This window comes from Sinohyriopsis cumingii, chromosome 11, assembly GCF_028554795.1.
Source record: "Sinohyriopsis cumingii isolate HCF-2022 chromosome 11, ASM2855479v2, whole genome shotgun sequence".
Taxonomy (NCBI): domain Eukaryota; kingdom Metazoa; phylum Mollusca; class Bivalvia; order Unionida; family Unionidae; genus Sinohyriopsis; species Sinohyriopsis cumingii.
Genome location: NC_142971.1, coordinates 112,183,383 through 112,204,629, shown reverse-complemented (window position 1 = coordinate 112,204,629; position 21,247 = coordinate 112,183,383). Strand labels below are relative to the sequence as shown.

The 21,247-nt window shown below is 30.4% G+C and overlaps 1 protein-coding gene across 5 annotated transcripts in view; it reads left to right on the top strand.

The window, feature by feature from the left end:
* The window catches only part of LOC149789309 (uncharacterized), a 121,861-nt gene that overhangs the window by 40,742 nt on the left and 59,872 nt on the right, over positions 1–21,247 (top strand). For all 5 annotated transcript variants that reach the window (XM_089975515.1, XM_089975514.1, XM_089975513.1 and 2 more), the window contains one exon: positions 548–737. In XM_089975515.1, the coding sequence (XP_089831641.1) occupies positions 548–737 (190 nt within the window). The remainder of the gene's footprint in view (positions 1–547; positions 738–21,247) is intronic.

Here is a 21,247-nt window from a genome sequence, read left to right as displayed (position 1 = left end):
TGGTTTGGTGGTGGATACCTACAGTTTTAAGATCACACTTTTGAAAATTAGATTTGGCCTTATTCAGAATTATACTTTTTTGGCATACACATTACAATTGTACTTAAATTTTAATTTCATTTTAGACATGTCTGATATGTAAGTGAAATGAATTAGGTCTGTACCTCTAATAAAAATTGTGCAGTTATGTAAAATGCAAGTTTTTATCAGAGTTTTAATATATAAATTTGATAAGTATTATAAGATGACACTTTTTTCTCTGCCTCATTCTCTGGTTTTGTTCAACACAATGAAAAATAGTTTGACAGCGTTTGTTCAGCAGGGTGAGAAATTAACAGCACAGACTTTAATGAAATGGCTTGCATTTTTGCATTTATTTCTTAATTACAGTGTATCAGAGAAACTCTTCATGATAAATTTGAATAACCTTTGTGTTGAGAAGGTAGATTTGATCTTATCACAGTTTAAGTGCTTTATATGCACATTACAAAACGGGTATCATCAGTTTGGATTTTAGGCTTAATGGGCATATCCTAATGCTTTACAGGTGCTCAAACTGTTACCAATCGTCTTGAGCAGCCAGTACCTGGGGTAGAAGATGCATTTGTCACCATACAGTTGGATGGTCCTCTAATGTCAGAGAAGCTTCACAGAGAGCTTAACCCATTAATCATTAAAATCCAGTCTATAACCAATCTGCCAGAAATGCCTGTCAGCCTGGAAACCCTCAAACAAAAGTAAGGCTTTCTTATTTCTTGCTCTGCATGTTTACTTTTATTCTGCAGAAATTTATAAATGTTGATTGTTTGCCTACACCCTACTTGCAGCAAGTGAATATTAATTTGGTCTTGTTCATCTGTCCATTCTGGGAAGCCTGTTAGCATCATGATGCAAAAATAAAACACTTGACATAGACATACAGTGCAACCCCGCTATAACACGAATTTGGATATAATGCGGTCGTAGTGTGGCTTCCAATATTTCGTATATTCATTCGCACATGAAAAAATATTTTTTGTTCAAAGTACATGAAATAGTGTATAAAAATGTATTATCATTATGCAAAGAGATCGCGTATGAATTCAAATTTAATATGATCCTGGCGTGGTTCCTGAAATTTTAAATACATGTTAAGTGTATTTTTCTTGTAACGGGAAAGAACATCTTTTTTAAGTACGAGAAATAGTGTGATAAACGTTTATTATCATTTTGGGAAAGAGTTCACATCAGAATTTTAATATAATACGATCTTGATCAGAATTTTAATATATGATCATGGTGTAGCTTCTGAAATTTAACAATATCACCAGGTTCTTGAAGTGTTATGCCAATATAAACATGATCAGAAATGTTACTTATTACTGGTCCATGAGTAAAGTCAGTAAGTCATCCTTGTGATTGTCTTCAACTAATTATGTATACAATCGTTGCTCAAACAATAACTAACATGTTTCTTCTTTAACCAAGCAGCAGACAATGCGGTGGTTGATGAAAGATTCACACAATTTCATAAACATCAAAAAACAAAAGCTGCCAAGATGTTTGATGGGCTTGGCGGTGTTATTAGATGCAATCAGTTGAACAGTAAATAATGTCCACTTTATTAGCTGGAAATTGAAAGGGTATGATATTGTACATGCGTTCAACTGTAAAAAATTTTTTTATAAAAGTGACTCGTGACCATTGCAGGCCTACTGCACTTAGTTCTCAGGTTTTACATGTGTATAGGGTTTTCTTATGAACTCTTTATTAATTTCCTATTTTTTAAAAAAATATTACACCATTATGGAAAAGCAAGTTCACAAACACAATTTGTTCTCTGCTCTTTGCACAATTTTTTTATATATCATTTTGGGGAAGAGATCATGTATGAATTCGAATATAATACGATCGTGGTGTGGTTCCTAAAATTTTAAATACATGTACATGTATTATTCTCATACCTGGAAAAATACTTTTTTTTAAAGTAAGAGAAATAGCGTGTAAAATGTTTATTATCAATTTGGGGAAGAGTTCGCGTACAAATTCGAATCTAATATGATTGTGGCATGGCTTCTGAAATTTAACAATTCATGAGGTTCTTGAACTTTTAGGTCAATGTTACTTATTACTGATCCATGAGTAAAGCCAGTAAGTCATCTTTGTGATTGTCTTCAATTAATTCTGTATACAATCATTGCTCAAACAATAGCCGACACATGTTTATTCTTTAACTGCATACACAACCAAGCAACAGACAATGCGGTGATTGATAAAAGATTCTCACAATTTAATACACATCACCCCAAAAAAAACAAAAAAAACCCCGCCAAGATGTTTGTGGGCTTGGCAGTGTTATTAGACGCAATCAGTTGACCAGTAAATAATGTCCACTTTATTAGCTGGAAATTGAAATGGTATGAAATTGTACATGCGTTAAAAATAAAAATTTTAAATGTAACTCGTGACCATCACAGGCCTACTGCACTTAGTTCTCGGGTTTTACAATGGTATGGTGTTTGTTTATGAACTCATTATTTGTTTCCTATTTTTTATAAAAAATATTTTACCGTTATGGAAGACAAGTTCACAGACACAAGTCATTCTCTGCACTTTGCGCAGTGATTAGTATAGTGGTTTTCACACGTTTTTTTTCCGATATTCACACAATCTGAAGTAAAAGTTATATGCATGCTGAAAGCATGTGTTGATTGTTAATTATTCTTGCTGTAGTCATTTAAATGAATAGGCGTACAAGCATTAATTACTGGAAATTCGCAATGGAAAAATGTACACGGAAACGCTTATGAGAAAATTAGCAGTAGGAAATTTGTACAGACACCGTTCATAGACCCTGGAACATAATGAACCGTACACATGCTTCATCTTTCTTAACCTAATTTTGCTGTTAATTTTTCCCATTGAATTCAGACACATAATGATGTGTGACAAAATTATTGAATAGTTTAAATATGTATGCAATTTTGGCAATGGAATTTCATATATTATGGATTAATTGCAAGCCTTGACAGTACGATATCAGACGGCAAGTAAACGGTGTTGATACTCTGTTCATGCTGTATATTAGACGTTGAATTCAGACACAATGATCTGGGGAAAAAAATTATTAAATATTGTAAATATGTGTGCACTTTTTCAATGGAATTACATGCAGTATAGGTGAACTGCATGCCATGATGGCACAATAGTAAACGGTGTTGATACTCTATTCATCATACACATTAGACATGCTTACTCGTATATGTGCCAATAAGTTGTTCTCTGAAAAAAGTAAAATACTGCAAAAACCCCACATTAACATGACCCTGATATTAACGTGATCCAATTTTTTTTACCCCAATTATCGCGTGATAGTGGGGTTCCACTGTACTAAAATGTTTTTGACATGCTTTTATCTTCATAAAGGTGAATTGATTTGGTTTTCTGAATGCTTTTTTTTAGATTTTGTAACTTGGTATTTTTCTGTTCTGGTCTTATTAACATGACTGCAAAAACATCTAAGGAAATGAAATTCTGTTGGGATTTTCACCCCCCTCCTCGTTTTCAGAGAAAGCTTGGGTTATAAAATATCTGTATTTTTATTCATGAATTAATCAACCCATTCATCCATCTTGTTTCCACTCTTTAACTTTAAAGCCATTTGAGATGAAGGGCTGAAACTTAATATACTTCCACATCATCACCACATGTGCTTGACATGAGCTTGATGTTGAGAAAAAAAACAATAATCTAAAGGAAAAAATCATACAGAGTGACAAAAATACCTTAGATTACCCGCATGACCTGTTCTGACATAGGACTCTCTCTATTATAATATATAAGAGAGAAGGTACAGAACTTCCAAGTGCTTCGTTCCACCCATGACCCTCAATTTCCTTCTGCTTATTCCATTTTTAAAGGCACACGACCATACTGTATGGCTTGTTTTACTCGTGAGATATTTTTCTATTCATCGAGGGTCATGGGTGGAACAAAGTATTTTATATTATGAAAGAGAGGGTCCTATGTCAGAACGGGTCATGGGGATAATCTATGGTATTTTTGTCACGCTGTATGATTTTTTCCTTCAGATTATTTTTTTTTTTCTTTCTCAACATCAGGCTCGTGTCGAGCACCTGTGATCATCATTAGAATATGTGTCACATATCACATTTTCAGAACACTTTCCCATCAGCTTTATAATTTTAAAGTGATTTGAGACAAAGGGATGAAAAGAAATCAAGTCATTGTTCAGTATATTTTAAATATCCATTAAAGAGATCACCCCAAATGTAGCATTCTACATACCTTCAAATGATGATCAAATAATTATGCCACAAAATGTTGATAAAATGTGACTTTTGTTTCTACACTCTTATAAGAAAAATAATTTTAAAAACCTGTGAAATGGATACTAAAGCAAATTTTGCTCTAACATAATATATTGACATTTACAGATATGGTATGTTTGAGATCTTGCTGTTCAATTATTGCATACATTTTTCTGGTTTTAATTGTGAAAAGCCTGTTTGTTGAAAATTGGTTAACATTTTATTTGTTGAACTTGTGATATAAAATATCTAGTATAATCACTTTTAAAACCAAAATATATTTTTGAGTTTTGTTTTCTGATATTGAATGAACTGGTTCAATAGGCACATGTTTTATTTTAGAGTGTTTGTGTTTGTTCACATAAACACAACTTTGTGGTCTGTGTTTATAAACAGATTTCACTGCGAATCAAGACAATTTTCACAGTTAACACATTTTACATAAAGCTCTCAAAATCTGAAAAAAAGAATTGCGTTTTTGGGGTCCATAAAATAAATTACAAATATTATTATTGGAAGGTTGAAACAAAAAAGTTCATATGTAGAATTAAGGAGAAAATTAAGTCTTACTAAAGTAATCTATTCAATGACCCGATCCTTTAAAGATGTCTTGCTTGCAATGAGCTGTCATTGTGGACTCCTGGATAATGAAATATCCACAATTTGATATGCAATGCAGTCAGAGAAAAGAGTGTCGCTGCTGTGACATTTAAAGAACTAAGCTTTCTAGTGATTGAGCCATGAATTAGATTTGCATACAGACAGACATGGGTAATAGGGAAAGCTGACTACAATAGTTCTCTCTGGGAGATTTCAGATGTCAGTATCAGACTTTATTATTTAATCTTAGTTTCTCTATTCTTCTGTTATATTTCAGTCAGTGTTAAAGACAGCTATTCAAGTATTTCTTATTATTGATTTGCAGTCATAAAGTATCTTCAGTTGAATAAGTACATAACTCCCTCACTGTAAGACCCTTCATTATAACACTATGTTATGGATCCCATTTCATCTAGTGGGAGTAAAATTATGTGTCATGCACTTCATTATAAAGTGGTTTCACTATATACTGATGTGTTCGATGGTTGCCATGACAACATTGTAATTAGGAAGTACTGTACTTGTCAATGTAATGTACATTGAACTATGTCTATAAATAACTCTAGTAACCACAAAAAAACTTTGGTCTTGTGAACTGGTTTCATCACAAAGAGGTTAAATATGTAAGTGATAGTAACATAAGGGTTCAGTATACTCTGTCGTTTATATACAGGTGTCCTTTGAGTCTGCTAACACAGGTTTAACTATACATGGCTTCAAAATGTTCCTTACTAAAGAAGACTTGCAAATTTCTTCTGGCAATAGTGAGGTCATTTCTTATTTTCTCACACATACCTTATTGTCCAAGTGAAATATGCTATTGATTTTCAAAAAGGTGATGTGACACTTTAATGCAAATTGACAAATTGCCAAACTCCACCTGTCTTACACTAGTTGTCAGTAAATGGCTTTGTTTACTTCAGAATCCAGTACAGCATTAGGTGTCAGTCATCATGTGATCACACACCTACTTCTATAGTAAAAAGCTGATAGCTACAAGTCACTTTTATGTTAATATCTCTGCACAATATATATTAATTAATATAATTGTCATTCTTGAATTTGAATGTAAATATGGCCATGGATAATATCACTCAGCTGTCATGGTTTATGGATAAATATAAATGGAAACATGTTTTAAACATTTTACAAATAGAAAAAATTGGCACATACTTTTTTCAAAATGCTCGTTTGACTTAAATGAATAAATGATTCATCGCAATGGTGCTATGAATCTCAAACAAGAGGAGTTGCATTTTTAAAAATACGTAATGGAAATACTTTTGAAAAAATATTACATTAATAAATATTAAGAAGTATTATCATGTGGGTCCTATTTCGAAGATCATGGTCATGGCTCAATGTTTTCTATTACTCATTCATTTCCACTTTGTAATTTTAGAGCTGTTTAAAAATGACTGCATCTTGGTATACTTTGGGGGTCTTATTTGCAGGGTCAATATCATGGTGTTATATCCTGAGTTTTTTCTGTTACTCTTTCCTTTCTACACTGTAATTTTAGAATTTTTGAGCCATTTTGAGTGACATGGTGCAATTTGGTATAGTTCTACAGTAGTGTTTGTTAATTATGTTCTTGGATAAAATGTTTTATTGTTAGAACATTCAAGTTTAATTTTCTGATCCAAAGTCCTAATGTATATTACAGGGCTTTGTTATAACATTCCTTTGTCTTAATTGATTATAGCTTTTGATTTGTGTGGTCCATCTGAGAAAATGAGGTTCGTTATAATGAATGCAATAAAGCAGGTAAACAGTGGTAGTAAGTTAAATAACAAAGGTGTGGTAATCACACCTCATTCATAATCACTAAATAACAATGGCATAACAAAAATTATGGATAACAAAGCATGATAATCACACATTTATAAATGGTTATTTAGAATCATGGGTTGCGGGTTCAGTGCAATTAAGGCTGGAAAAGAAATGCTTTTATTTTGTAATTCTTTTTAACAAATAATTTTTGAAACATCCTTTAGATATCATTCTATTCATGTAGGTTGAGTAACTGAGCACAGCTTGATGTAAATCTCACTAGTGTTCCAAGAAGTCAACTTCAATTTGAAGTCAGAGTACTAACCTGCTCTAATCCAAAGATATCTCATGAACCTCAACAAAAGAATTGACTTTGAAATATATTTATTGTCCACAATCAATACAGTTTATTGTGCAAAGTAAGCAGACTGATGTCATTACCAGTGATATTGATGATAAGGATGCTGACGTTCTCCTAAATACAGTGCCGGATTTTTACGCCCACTTGAGTCTGGCAATGAGGATGTTGATTTCTCAGATCATGTTAATTCTGATAATAACATTGTTACATCTAAAATAGCAACATTTAAAGATACTGTTTGTGAATTAGTGACTGCCAGAAAATGACTGATTTTTCTGCCTTTGGAAGTGATGTGGACAATGATGACTTGATAATAGCCATGTACACAGAGCAGTGAGGTTTTAGATGTCATAGCAGACATAAAACTATACCTAGAAGCTCAGTGACACATCGCATATTCTTTATGAGCATTTGATATCATTAAAGAACACAAAATATTCTCAGTTTAATAAAAACAAATAATTATTGACAATTATTTCCAGCTGGCACACATGTATTGATGTTGTCACTTTCATTGAATGGTAAAACGTGTTAAATAATTGTATGTCCAACATCATCGATATGTACATAAACTTGGACACAAACAGGAACATTTTGAAAAATAAACAATGAAATTGGATGTAACATTTCCCATTTATAATATTGCAAAATCCCAGTCTTCTGTGAAATGTTGTACAGAAAGAAAGTTAGAAAGGATTAAAATGTGAGAATATCTTCTCTTATCTTAAAATATGCTAGTGACATTTAGACTCAATATTTACAAAAAAAGAATCGTCTATGTTAGCCCTTGGTCTTTCAAGTATGTTTTATAAAATATAGATTAGATTTGTATGACTTTAGACTGATCTAGTAAGTAAATTTATTTTCATATTTTAAATATTTTTAACAAAGCTTTTTTTATATAAATATAAAGTACTTACTGTTTTAATTTTGCATAACTACAAAATATATCTAATCATTTAAAGCTGCTGACAACAATTTTGACACTTTACAACACTTGTTTGGCTTTAGTAATGAGTGGATTCTTTCTGACACACACATACAAAATCTCCATGGGATGGCCTCACAAGTAGAATCCAGTTGTGGTCCTGTGGCAGTACACTCTACATATCTGCAAGCCTCCAGACAGTGTTGAGGGTGTTTTGTGGTCCCAAAGGGGGTCAGTCCATGTAACCCCTAAAATTGTATACAGTTGAGAATATAGAACAAATCTCATGAAAGGCGATCAAAAATGATTGAATATGCACACATTCATGTAATCACTGTCCCAAGATATTAATTAAATTATAGACTAAGTTACTGTCTTCAGAATCCATGGGACACTCGAACTGTCTTAACCAAATGCAGACCATTCCATTATCAATAGTTCAGTGGAGGGTTTGAAGGTCATGCAAATTTCATTAGGGACTGACATTTTATCTTTAGTGGAGTACTAGATTTTCTTTCCAATGAGAATATTTTCATTTTTTTATCTTAAGATCTTTTTTTGGTTAACTAATGTGATGGATAAAATTAGTTATATCTTTTAACCCATTACCTCAGAGTTTAGTTACAAAGTGCAGCACGCTATAAATAGAACAGTTACGGATCACTGCCATCTCACCTCTGTCTGCATGGGTTTGAGTCTCTGATCTGGCCAATGTGGGTATGTGAGAAAGCTTGCCAGTAGCTTCTCGTGGGTCAGTGGCTCTTTCCGGAATGTTCCCGGGTTCTTCCTCCACCATTAATACTGGCTGCCATATATAGCATATCGTGTGCTGAAAAATGGCATTAAACCCAACAACAACAACATAAATAGAACACCTGTTACCTAGTCGACTCCATACACATAGGCCTGCCTGTGAACTGTTAAACAATGTGGTTTATGTTATATTTAACAGCAGTTTAACCATTTTACATATGTGGTACACATCTATTATATGTCGAAAAATTTAAGATTAAAGTCCAATTGTTATAACTTTGTAATTATTTTTCATGGAAGAATTTTTTTTATGTGCTTTAATATCTGGAGAGAACTCGTTCACTGTCATCGCAGTGAGGCTGCATGACCAGCCATAGCTGCCATTTCTCATACTCAAAATTTACAAGTTTTTCATCTGCGTCTGCATCACTAAGTCATCTGAATTTGATAATTTATAAAAACTAACTGCTGCCTACATCAATATCGGAGCCTTTACCTAATTTATTGAATATTTCATAGTTGTGATTCTAATCGTGAAAACTTCATAAGTACTGAATGAAATCTGCGACTGCCATTTTGAAGAGTGGAGATTATGACCCAGTAACTTTAAGTTGCAGGTATTGACCAGTGCATAAGGTGGCGCTCTACAGTTTCGTATTTTGCATAGGGTTAGGATTTTAAAGAAAAAGAATTTCCCCGGCTTTCCTCACTGGTTATACTGGCTATTTAAAAAAGACCTTGTATATATTAGGTATAATGCAAAGAACCTTTAATTCACTTTATTTTGGTGTATGATTGATGGGTGTACTGTGGGTTATAGAGTATACAGCTTGGCCTTACTTCAGATGTGCACCTTTCAAAAAAGTGCTAGCTCTACTTTGTCATTTTCACTTCCTGAACTTCAGAGGTAAATTGTATAAAAAAGAGCCGATAACTTTTTTACATTTTATATATTTGGTAATTCATTCATTGCACTTTCAAAAGCTGGTATTGTCTAGTCTGGCAAAATTCATTTTCCCTATTTTAATAGCTGCTATGTATAGTGTACTTTAGACTAATTCAGGCTAATATTTTAACACAAGGGAGCAGTCATTTTAGTTAGCATATGCTTAAATCATGTAAAATTTCCAAAAGTACAATATCCAAAAGAAATATCATCCACATTACATTAATGTAGCATAGAGGTATGCCAACATTCTCTCCATTGTGCATGTTTTAAATGTGAACTACTTCACCTTACATACGTCACTCTCTCAAAAGTACATATTATCTGGTGAGCGCCCCCTAAACAGTGACCATGTGATCTGATGTAATTGTCATTCGCAGAAATGAATGTAGTATCTAATAGGAGGGTTTCCCCGAAGGTGGCGCTACAAAAATCAACTAAAAATGGCTGATGTTTATAGCAGGCGTCAAAAGGCACTTCCATGCAAATGGAGTACAGGCGTCAAAAGGCACTTCCATGCGAATGGAGTAGAGGCATCCTAAGACGCTTGCATGAGGTAAAGGGTTAAACTATTTGAGAGGCAGATTTTTTAAAAAAAAGACAAAGAAGCCCTCCATCCATGAATATTAGAAAAGGTGTGTACCCTTAGTGTTTATCTTTGCATCATTAGGGATTAGATTACTTGCATTGTTCAAACATCTTTGAAGATCTTGTTGAATTTTTCTCAGCATTTTGTTCCTTAGCAGTTTAATGTTTTAGTGATATAACTGTCCAGGAACATTTCCTTATGCAGATCTGAAAAATGATCCAGAATGGCAAACAACAGATTGTGCTCTGTTATAGACAGTGAAATCAGATTGTTCTCTGTTATAGACAGTGAAATAGCAAAAGAACATGTAAGCGTTTGTCACATGGTTTGCTGATGAGTGTTTAAACGTCAAAGCCACTTTTGTAATTGAGTACCATTCCTTATGATGGAAGGTGTTATTGTGTCAGCAGATGTCATACACTGAAGAATGACTAATATCGATATGGTGTTTGCAGTATGTACAAGGAATATTAATAATTGCTACTGTGCTTCACAAAACTACAAATAATTCTGTTGTGCATTTTTTATATGAAGTTAAGTCCAACTTCAAAGAAACACCACCACTGATCATGAATTTACCAAGAATCTTTCATAAACTGGCTTAAACAGTCTCATTTAAAGGTTTTGTTTCTTCAACACACATCTTTACTGACTTAACTTTAAGCAGTAAATTAGTTGTCTTGTTCTACTATATATACTTTACCTATGCAAATGAGCTATCTCATAGAAGCATTGAAAGTAAATGTGTATTGTCAGTCAGTTAATTAGTCTGTGCATTGATGGTTGTTTATCTCCAATAGCCTTTACTTTTAATGGCCACTATAGCAACTAACTGTAAAAACTGTCCCAAAGGTGATGGTATTTCATAAGCATTAAGTACTAATGGTTACAGTTTATGCTGGTTACAGCCAATCATTGAGGTGTCAAGAGATGTCTTTATTTCTTTCAGTTTTTTCCTCATTTTACTAGAAACCATGTTTTTATATTTACAACTCTGTTGGGATTTGGGACTAAAAAATCATGTTTTGATATTTACAGGTGTGTTGGGGTTTGGGACTAAATAAATAGTGTTTTTATATTTACAACTGTGTTTGGGTTTGGGACCAAAAAAATCATGTTTTGATATTTACAGCTGTGTTGGGGTTTGGGACTAAAAAAATCGTGTTTTGATATTTACAACTGTGTTGGAATTTGGGACTAAAAAATCATGTTTATATGTCCAACTGTGTTGGGGTTTGGGACTAAAAAGATCATGTTTTTATATTTACATCTGTGTTGGGGTTTGGGACTAAAAAATCATGTTTTCTGTTTACAACTATGTTGGGGTTTGGGTCTAAAAAAACATGTTTCTATATTTACAACTATCTTGGGGGTTGGGACTAAAAAGTCATATTTTTATATTTACAACTGTGTTGGGGTTTGGGATTAAAAAAATCATGTTTTTATATTTACAACTGTGTTGGGGTTTGGGACTAAAAAACATGTTTTTATATCTACAACTGTGTTGGGGTTTGGGACTAAAAAATCATGTTTTTATATTTACAACTGTGTTGGGGTTTGGGACTAAAACAATCATGTTTTTATACTTACAGTTGTGTTGGGGTTTGGGACTAAAAAGCCATGTTTTTATATTTACAATTGTGTTGGGGTTTGGGACTAAAAAATCATGTATTTATATTTACAACTGTGTTGGGGTTTGGGACTAAAAAAATCATGTTTTTATATTTACAACTGTGTTCAGGTTTGGGACTAAACAAAATCATGTTTTTGTGTGATGATTCATGTTTTGGCAGATGTGTCTGTCATGATTGAATCCAAATATTTGGTGATGAAAAGAGCATGTTTTCAAATGTCATTTTATGAAATTGCTTTTTTTCACCAAATTAGCCAACATTCTTTTATTTTGTATACTAAGTGTAATTAGAAATACAAACTTTATGAATGTCCTTTGTGAGTTGATGTCCTTTATATGTAGGTGTTCACTATGACATTTTCCATTTTAATCATGTTACATTTCATATTTGGATTTGTCATATGTATACTCAAACTCACAGAGGAAGATGGGTTTATAGGTATTACATTAACATTCTTTAAACTTGAAGCCTTCTCCATTAGGTATTATTTCCATAGATCTTCCTCTCATTTAACATTAGATATTATTTCCATAGATCTTCCTCTCATTTAATATTAGGTATTATTTCTGTAATCTTCCTCTCATTTAACATTAGATATTATTTCCATAGATCTTCCTCTCATTTAACATTAGATATTATTCCTGTAATCTTCCTCTCATTTAACATTAGGTATTATTTCTGTAGATCTTCCTCTCATTTAACATTAGGTATTATTTCTGTAATCTTCCTCTCATTTAATATTAGGTATTATTTCCGTAGATCTTCCTCTCATTTAACATTAGGTATTATTTCTGTAGATCTTCCTCTCATTTAACATTAGGTATTATTTCCATAGATCTTCCTCTCATTTTTAACATTTGGTAATATTTCCATAGATCTCGCATTTAACTTGACATATTATTTCCATAGATCTTCCTTATTTAATATTAGATATTATTTCCATAGATCTTCCTCTCATTTTTAACATTTGGTATTATTTCCATAGATCTCTCATTTAACTTGACATATTATTTCCATAGATCTTCCTTTCATTTAACATTAGGTATTATTTCCATAGATCTTCCTCTCATTTAATATTAGGTATTATTTCCATAGATCTTCCTCTCATTTTTAACATTTGGTATTATTTCCATAGATCTTCCTCTCATTTAACATTAGGTATTATTTCCATAGATCTTCATCTCATTAACATTTAGTATTATTTTCATAGATCTTCCTCTCATTTAACATTTGGTATTATTTCCACCAATCTTCCTCTCATTTTTAACATTTGATATTATTTCCATAGATCTTCCTCTCATTTAACATTAAGTATTATTTCCATAGATCTTCCTCTCATTTAACATTAGGTATTATTTCTGTAGATCTTCTTCTCATTTAACATTAGGTATTATTTCTGTAATCTTCCTCTCATTTAATATTAGGTATTATTTCCGTAGATCTTCCTCTCATTTAACATTAGGTATTATTTCCATAGATCTTCCTCTCATTTTTAACATTTGGTAATATTTCCATAGATCTCGCATTTAACTTGACATATTATTTCCATAGATCTTCCTCTCATTTAACATTAGGTATTATTTCTGTAGATCTTCCTCTCATTTAACATTAGGTATTATTTCCATAGATCTTCCTCTCATTTTTAACATTTGGTATTATTTCCATAGATCTCTCATTTAACTTGACATATTATTTCCATAGATCTTCCTCTCATTTAATATTAGATATTATTTCCATAGATCTTCCTCTCATTTTTAACATTTGGTAATATTTCCATAGATCTCGCATTTAACTTGACATATTATTTCCATAGATCTTCCTCTCATTTAACATTAGGTATTATTTCTGTAGATCTTCCTCTCATTTAACATTAGGTATTATTTCCATAGATCTTCCTCTCATTTTTAACATTTGGTATTATTTCCATAGATCTCTCATTTAACTTGACATATTATTTCCATAGATCTTCCTCTCATTTAATATTAGATATTATTTCCATAGATCTTCCTCTCATTTTTAACATTTGGTAATATTTCCATAGATCTCGCATTTAACTTGACATATTATTTCCATAGATCTTCCTCTCATTTAACATTAGGTATTATTTCTGTAGATCTTCCTCTCATTTAACATTAGGTATTATTTCCATAGATCTTCCTCTCATTTTTAACATTTGGTATTATTTCCATAGATCTCTCATTTAACTTGACATATTATTTCCATAGATCTTCCTCTCATTTAATATTAGATATTATTTCCATAGATCTTCCTCTCATTTTTAACATTTGGTATTATTTCCATAGATCTCTCATTTAACTTGACATATTATTTCCATAGATCTTCCTCTCATTTAACATTTTTTTATTATTTCCATAGATCTTCCTCTATTTAACATTAGGTATTATTTCCATAGATCTTCATCTCATTAACATTTAGTATTATTTTCATAGATCTTCCTCTCATTTAACATTTGGTATTATTTCCACCAATCTTCCTCTCATTTTTAACATTTGATATTATTTCCATAGATCTTCCTCTCATTTAACATTAAGTATTATTTCCATAGATCTTCCTCTCATTTAACATTAGGTATTATTTCTGTAGATCTTCCTCTCATTTAACATTAGGTATTATTTCTGTAATCTTCCTCTCATTTAATATTAGGTATTATTTCCGTAGATCTTCCTCTCATTTAACATTAGGTATTATTTCTGTAATCTTCCTCTCATTTAATATTAGGTATTATTTCCGTAGATCTTCCTCTCATTTAACATTAGGTATTATTTCTGTAGATCTTCCTCTCATTTAACATTAGGTATTATTTCTGTAGATCTTCCTCTCATTCAATATTAGGTATTATTTCCATAGATCTTCCTCTCATTTAACATTACATATTATTTCCATAGATCTTCCTCTCATTTAACATTAGGTATTATTTCCATAGATCTAATCTTTTCATTTTTAACATTTGGTATTATTTCCATAGATCTTCCTCTCATTTAACATTAGGTATTATTTCCATAGATCTTCCTCTCATTTTTAACATTTGGTATTATTTCCATAGATCTTCTCTCATTTAACATTAGGTATTATTTCCATAGATCTTCATCTCATTTAACATTTAGTATTATTTTCATAGATCTTCCTCTCATTTAACATTTGGTATTATTTCCACCAATCTTCCTCTCATTTTTAACATTTGATATTATTTCCATAGATCTTCCTCTCATTTAACATTAGGTATTATTTCCATAGATCTTCCTCTCATTTAACATTAGGTATTATTTCCATAGATCTTCCTCTCATTTAACATTAGGTATTATTTCCATAGATCTTCCTCTCATTTAACATTAGATATTATTTCCATAGATCTTCCTCTCATTTAACATTAGATATTATTTCCATAGATCTTCCTCTCATTTTTAACATTTGGTATTATTTCCATAGATCTTCCTCTCATTTAACATTGGTATTATTTTCATAGATCTTCCTCTCATGTAACATTTGGTATTATTTCCACCAATCTTCCTCTCATTTAACATTAGGTATTATTTCCATAGATCTTCCTCTCATTTTTAACATTTTGTATTATTTCCATAGATCTTCCTCTCATTTAACATTAGATATTATTTCCATAGATCTTCCTCTCATTTAACATTAGGTATTATTTCCATAGATCTTCCTCTCATTTAACATTAGGTATTATTTCCATAGATCTTCCTCTCATTTAACATTATGTATTATTTCCATAGATCTTCCTCTCATTTAACATTAGATATTATTTCCATAGATCCTCCTCTCATTTAACATTAGATATTATTTCCATAGATCTTCCTCTCATTTTTAACATTTGGTGTTATTTCCATAGATCTTCATCTCATTTAACATTTGGTATTATTTTCATAGATCTTCCTCTCATGTAACATTTGGTATTATTTCCACCAATCTTCCTCTCATTTAACATTAGGTATTATTTCCATAGATCTTCCTCTCATTTTTAACATTTTGTATTATTTCCATAGATCTTCCTCTCATTTAACATTAGATATTATTTCCATAGATCTTCCTCTCATTTAACATTAGGTATTATTTCCATAGATCTTCCTCTCATTTAACATTAGGTATTATTTCCATAGATCTTCCTCTCATTTAACATTAGGTATTATTTCCATACATCTCTCATTTAACATGACATATTATTTCCATAGATCTAACTCTCATTTAACATTAGATATTATTTCCATAGATCTTCCTCTCATTTAACATTAGATATTATTTCCATAGATCTTCCTCTCATTTAACATTAGGTATTATTTCCATAGATCTTCCTCTCATTTAACATTAGATATTGTTTCCATAGATCTTCCTCTCATTTAATATTAGGTATTATTCCATAGATCTTCCTCTCATTTAACATTAGGTATTATTTCCATAGATCCCTCATTTAACATGACATTATTTCCATAGATCTTCCTCTCATTTAACATTAGATATTATTTCCATAGATCTTCCTCTCATTTAACATTAGATATTATTTCCGTAGATCTTCCTCTCATTTAACATTAGTTATTATTTCCATAGATCTTCCTCTCATTTGACATTAGATATTATTTCCATAGATCATCCTCTCATTTAACATTGGGTATTATTCCCATAGATCTCTCATTTAACATGACGTATTATTTCCATAGATCTTCCTCTCATTTAACATTAGATATTATCTCCATAGATCTTCCTCTCATTTAACATTAGATATTATTTCCATAGATCTTCCTCTCATTTTTAACATTAGGTATTATTTCCATAGATCTTCCTCTCATTTAACATTAGGTATTATTTCCATAGATCTTCCTCTCATTTAACATTAGGTATTATTTCTGTAATCTTCCTCTCATTTAACATTAGGTATTATTTCCATAGATCTTCCTCTCATTTAACATTTTCCTGAATATTATTTAAAAAAGTGATGATTTCCTGTCAATACCTTCACAGTCAAAATGTAATGAAAACAGGGCTGTTTATTCAGATTCTTATGGTTTGGGATGGCCATAAAACTGGCTGTACTTGAGCATTAGAATTTTACATGATACTAAAGTACAGGCTGGTATTTGTGTGCAGAACACCTTTTTTGTACATTTTTATTTCTCAGGTTTAGTGCAGTAACTTTTGTTTCCTCACCTTGCATCTCTTGGATTTATCTAACTTCAAATAAATTGTGAATTTTACAATTTGTATTGATTAATTAGTGTGAGAATAACATGGATGCATAGTTTACTGTGTACAAATGTTTGCTGGAACACATGGGAGAGACTTTGATCCCTTGGGCTTACACTCTTCCCATGAACTACAGCAACATTTGTACACAGCCAATGATACAAATTCCCAATATTCATGTCATTATCCTCACATTTAGACAGGGGCTTGTTCCCATGGCACTCATTCAGAACAGACATATTTTTTTAGCAGAAATATGGTAGCCATTGTATGATTGATGGGTTGTCAGAACCAGACCTCTTGACTAAATTTAAGATTCAGACATGATGCAGGAAAATACAATTCCAGTAGGCTTTATTTAACAGGATAAATGTCATTGAGTTGGAATATTTATTCAATTAATTATCCAACGATCGAGATGTTTAGGTTACAGCATTCAGTATACATATAGTTGAATTCTTAGTTTAGTATCTGGCATTCTTCTGCTGGTTAAAATTGTGCTTAATATTTAGTAAATTTTGGATCAAGATTTGGTCAAAATGTCAGAGGTAAGAATTTATAGTATCTCCATGTACTGTATTCTTCACTAAAAGAAATTTGTTTTCTAATTTGTATACATAAGGATTTTTTCCAGTTGTTGTTGCTTTTATCAGCATTAGTGTTAAGATTTGCATTAGTTCCTTCTTTGTTGTATGTACAATCATGAATTGTGTATAATCATCTGGAGGGTATTACCGACGACAAACAAAAGTGAGTCATGGTGACCTATTTTTTATGCTGCAGTAATTTCATTGTTTCTCTTTTTAGCTCAGTTTCTTTGATGCTGTTGTATGTACAATCATAAGTCTTGATTTGTGCATTCATGTTAAAGGAGACTACACACCATGAACAATTTAGGTTACAGTGATCTGGATTTCATGCTCCATTGATTCCATTTAATTTGTGCATTTAGCTCTCTTTTCTTTAAAAAGTGTTGTATCTGCAGTCATAAAACTTGATGGAATACTTATATTAGAAATATTAGTAAGCTCATTGACCTATTGTTAAGGACACAGCTACTTTGTTTGATCCAGTGACTATGCAGGGTTTTGGGATTTTGCCATGGTAGAGAAAAAAAGGCAGAGCACCCAAAAAATCTTGTTATTTGATTTGTAGATGTGAATGATTTTATAGATCACATGCAGATTATAACATGCAAGGTATGTTTATTAATGATTGTATATTTATTTGGTAATGTATTATTTTACTGAATTCTTGTGCTACTTTTTTTGGGGGGGTGGGGTCAATTGCATAATGTACAGATTTGTATATATAATTGTGGAAATACTGTTGTTTAATGTGCCTGGTTTGATGATAAAAAATCTGAACAAATCTGGGATTTATCTTTGGTTATTGAGAATGTATCATCTGTACATCATTTTGGGAACAAAGCTTGAATTTACCTTTGGTTATTGAGAATGTGTGCTCTGTACATCATTTTCGGAACAAATGTGATTAGTTGGAGCAAATTGTCAAAAAAGTCTGGCTTTTTTATATTGATGACTGTGGTTTATTTTTGGTTCTTGATGACCCTAAAAAAACCACAGCAAATGAACAAATTGTCTTATAAAAATATGCATTCTAAACATTTTATTGGCCTTCATCTCAGGATTTCAATAAATGGTACATTTTTTATATTATGAATAAAAGTCATTGATACAGTCTGTACTTGTTTATAAGTTGAGTCAAACTGCAAATCAAGGTCTATGTTATTTGTTCTACTGATTACAGTACTCCTAACAAACTGCACAGACCAAGATATGCCAGTGCAGTATGCCACAGATGCTCTGGGTCTGTACAATTTGCAGTTTGACTCACCGTATCATCAAGTATATGTGGTATGTTTTCATTTGTGGTTTACAAACTTTACAATAAGATTTTTCCATTACTTGTAGTTTTTGATTGTTTATCATGCAAGTACTAAATTTAATATATTGGTAAATGTTATGGTGATTTTATTGGAATTGTTTTTAAACTCATCTGGTTATGTCATACAAAATCTAATTCTCTTTATGTCATAAAGTATTTAAGTCTGTGAATATAAACACCACTTGACCTCTTATTTCTAATTGTTATTAATTCCAGTGCTATAACTGTTGGAAGTTTGAATTGTTATCATCTTTTACTGGGTTGTAAAAATCATGAAAATTTAACCAGTAGAAACTTGTCCCATACACAGCTAATGTGAATTCATTTTGTTTTCTGGGTATCAGTTATTATGGGTTGGGTTTTTTTTGGTAAAACGTTTCATGTTTGTCAGTACTTAAATTAGTGGAATAGAAAGGTATATCCAAGTATTTGTAAATTCCTTTATATTTGCCTATTTCAAACTTTACCTTTAATCAGCACCATTCAGCTATTATTGTGCTGACATGCTACTAAATGCTAATACATGCATCCATAAAGGTAAGTATGGGTTAAGAGATCTTAAAATGTATGGTTTGGAGTAACCATGAAATCCTGGGACGTTACTGTCCTTTGAATAATACAAAATGTATACTGTTGTTGTAAAATTTACTCATTATAATACAAAAGTTATACTTATTGTAAAATTTACTCATTATAATACAAAAAGTACACTATTATTGTAAAATGTACTCATTATAATACAAAAATTACACTGTTATTGTAAAATGTACTCATTATAATACAAAAATTACACTATTATTATAAAATTCACTCATTATAATACAAAAGTTACACTATTATTGTAAAATTGACTCATTATAATACAAAAATTACACTGTTATTGTAAAATTTACTCATTATAATACAAAAATTACACTGTTATTGTAAAATGTACTCATTATAATACAAAAATTACACTATTATTATAAAATTCACTCATTATAATACAAAAGTTACACTATTATTGTAAAATTGACTCATTATAATACAAAAATTACACTGTTATTGTAAAATTTACTCATTATAATACAAAAATTACACTGTTATTGTAAAATTTACTCATTATAATACAAAAGTTACACTGTTATTGTAAAATTGATTCATTATAATACAAAAGTTACACAATTATTGTAAAATTTACTCATTATGATACAAAAATTACACTATTATTGTAAAATTTACTCATTATAATACAAAAGTTACACTGTTATTGTAAAATTTACTCATTATAATACAAAAATTACACTGTTATTGTAAAATTCACTCATTATAATACAAAAATTACACTTATTGTAAAATTGACTCATTATAATACAAAAATTACACTGTTATTGTAAAATTTACTCATAATACAAAAGTTACACTGTTATTGTAAAATTTGCTCATTATAATACAAAAGTTACACTGTTATTGTAAAATTTACTCATTATAATACAAAAGTTACATAATTATTGTAAAATTTACTCATTATGATACAAAAATTACACTATTATTGTAAAATTTACTCATTATAATACAAAAATTACACTATTATTGTAAAATTTACTCATTATAATACAAAAATTACACTATTATTGTAAAATTTACTCATTATAATACAAAAATTACTATTATTGTAAAATTTACTCATTATAATACAAAAATTACTATTATTGTAAAATTTACTCATTATAATACAAAAATTACACTATTATTGTAAAATTTACTCATTATAATACAAAAATTACTATTATTGTAAAATTTACTCATTATAATACAAAAATTACTATTATTGTAAAATTTACTCATTATAATACAAAAATTACACTATTATTGTAAAATTTACTCATTATAATACAAAAATTACACTATTATTGTAAAATTTACTCATTATAATACAAAAATTACACTATTATTGTAAAATTTACTCATTATAATACAAAAATTACACTATTATTGTAAAATTTACTCATTATAATACAAAAATTACTATTATTGTAAAATTTACTCATTATAATACAAAAATTACTATTATTGTAAAATTTACTCATTATAATACAAAAATTACACTATTATTGTAAAATTTACTCATTATAATACAAAAATTACTATTATTGTAAAATTTGCTCATTATAATACAAAAATTACACTGTTATTGTAAAATTTACTCATTATAATACAAAAATTACACTGTTATTGTAAAATTTACTCAT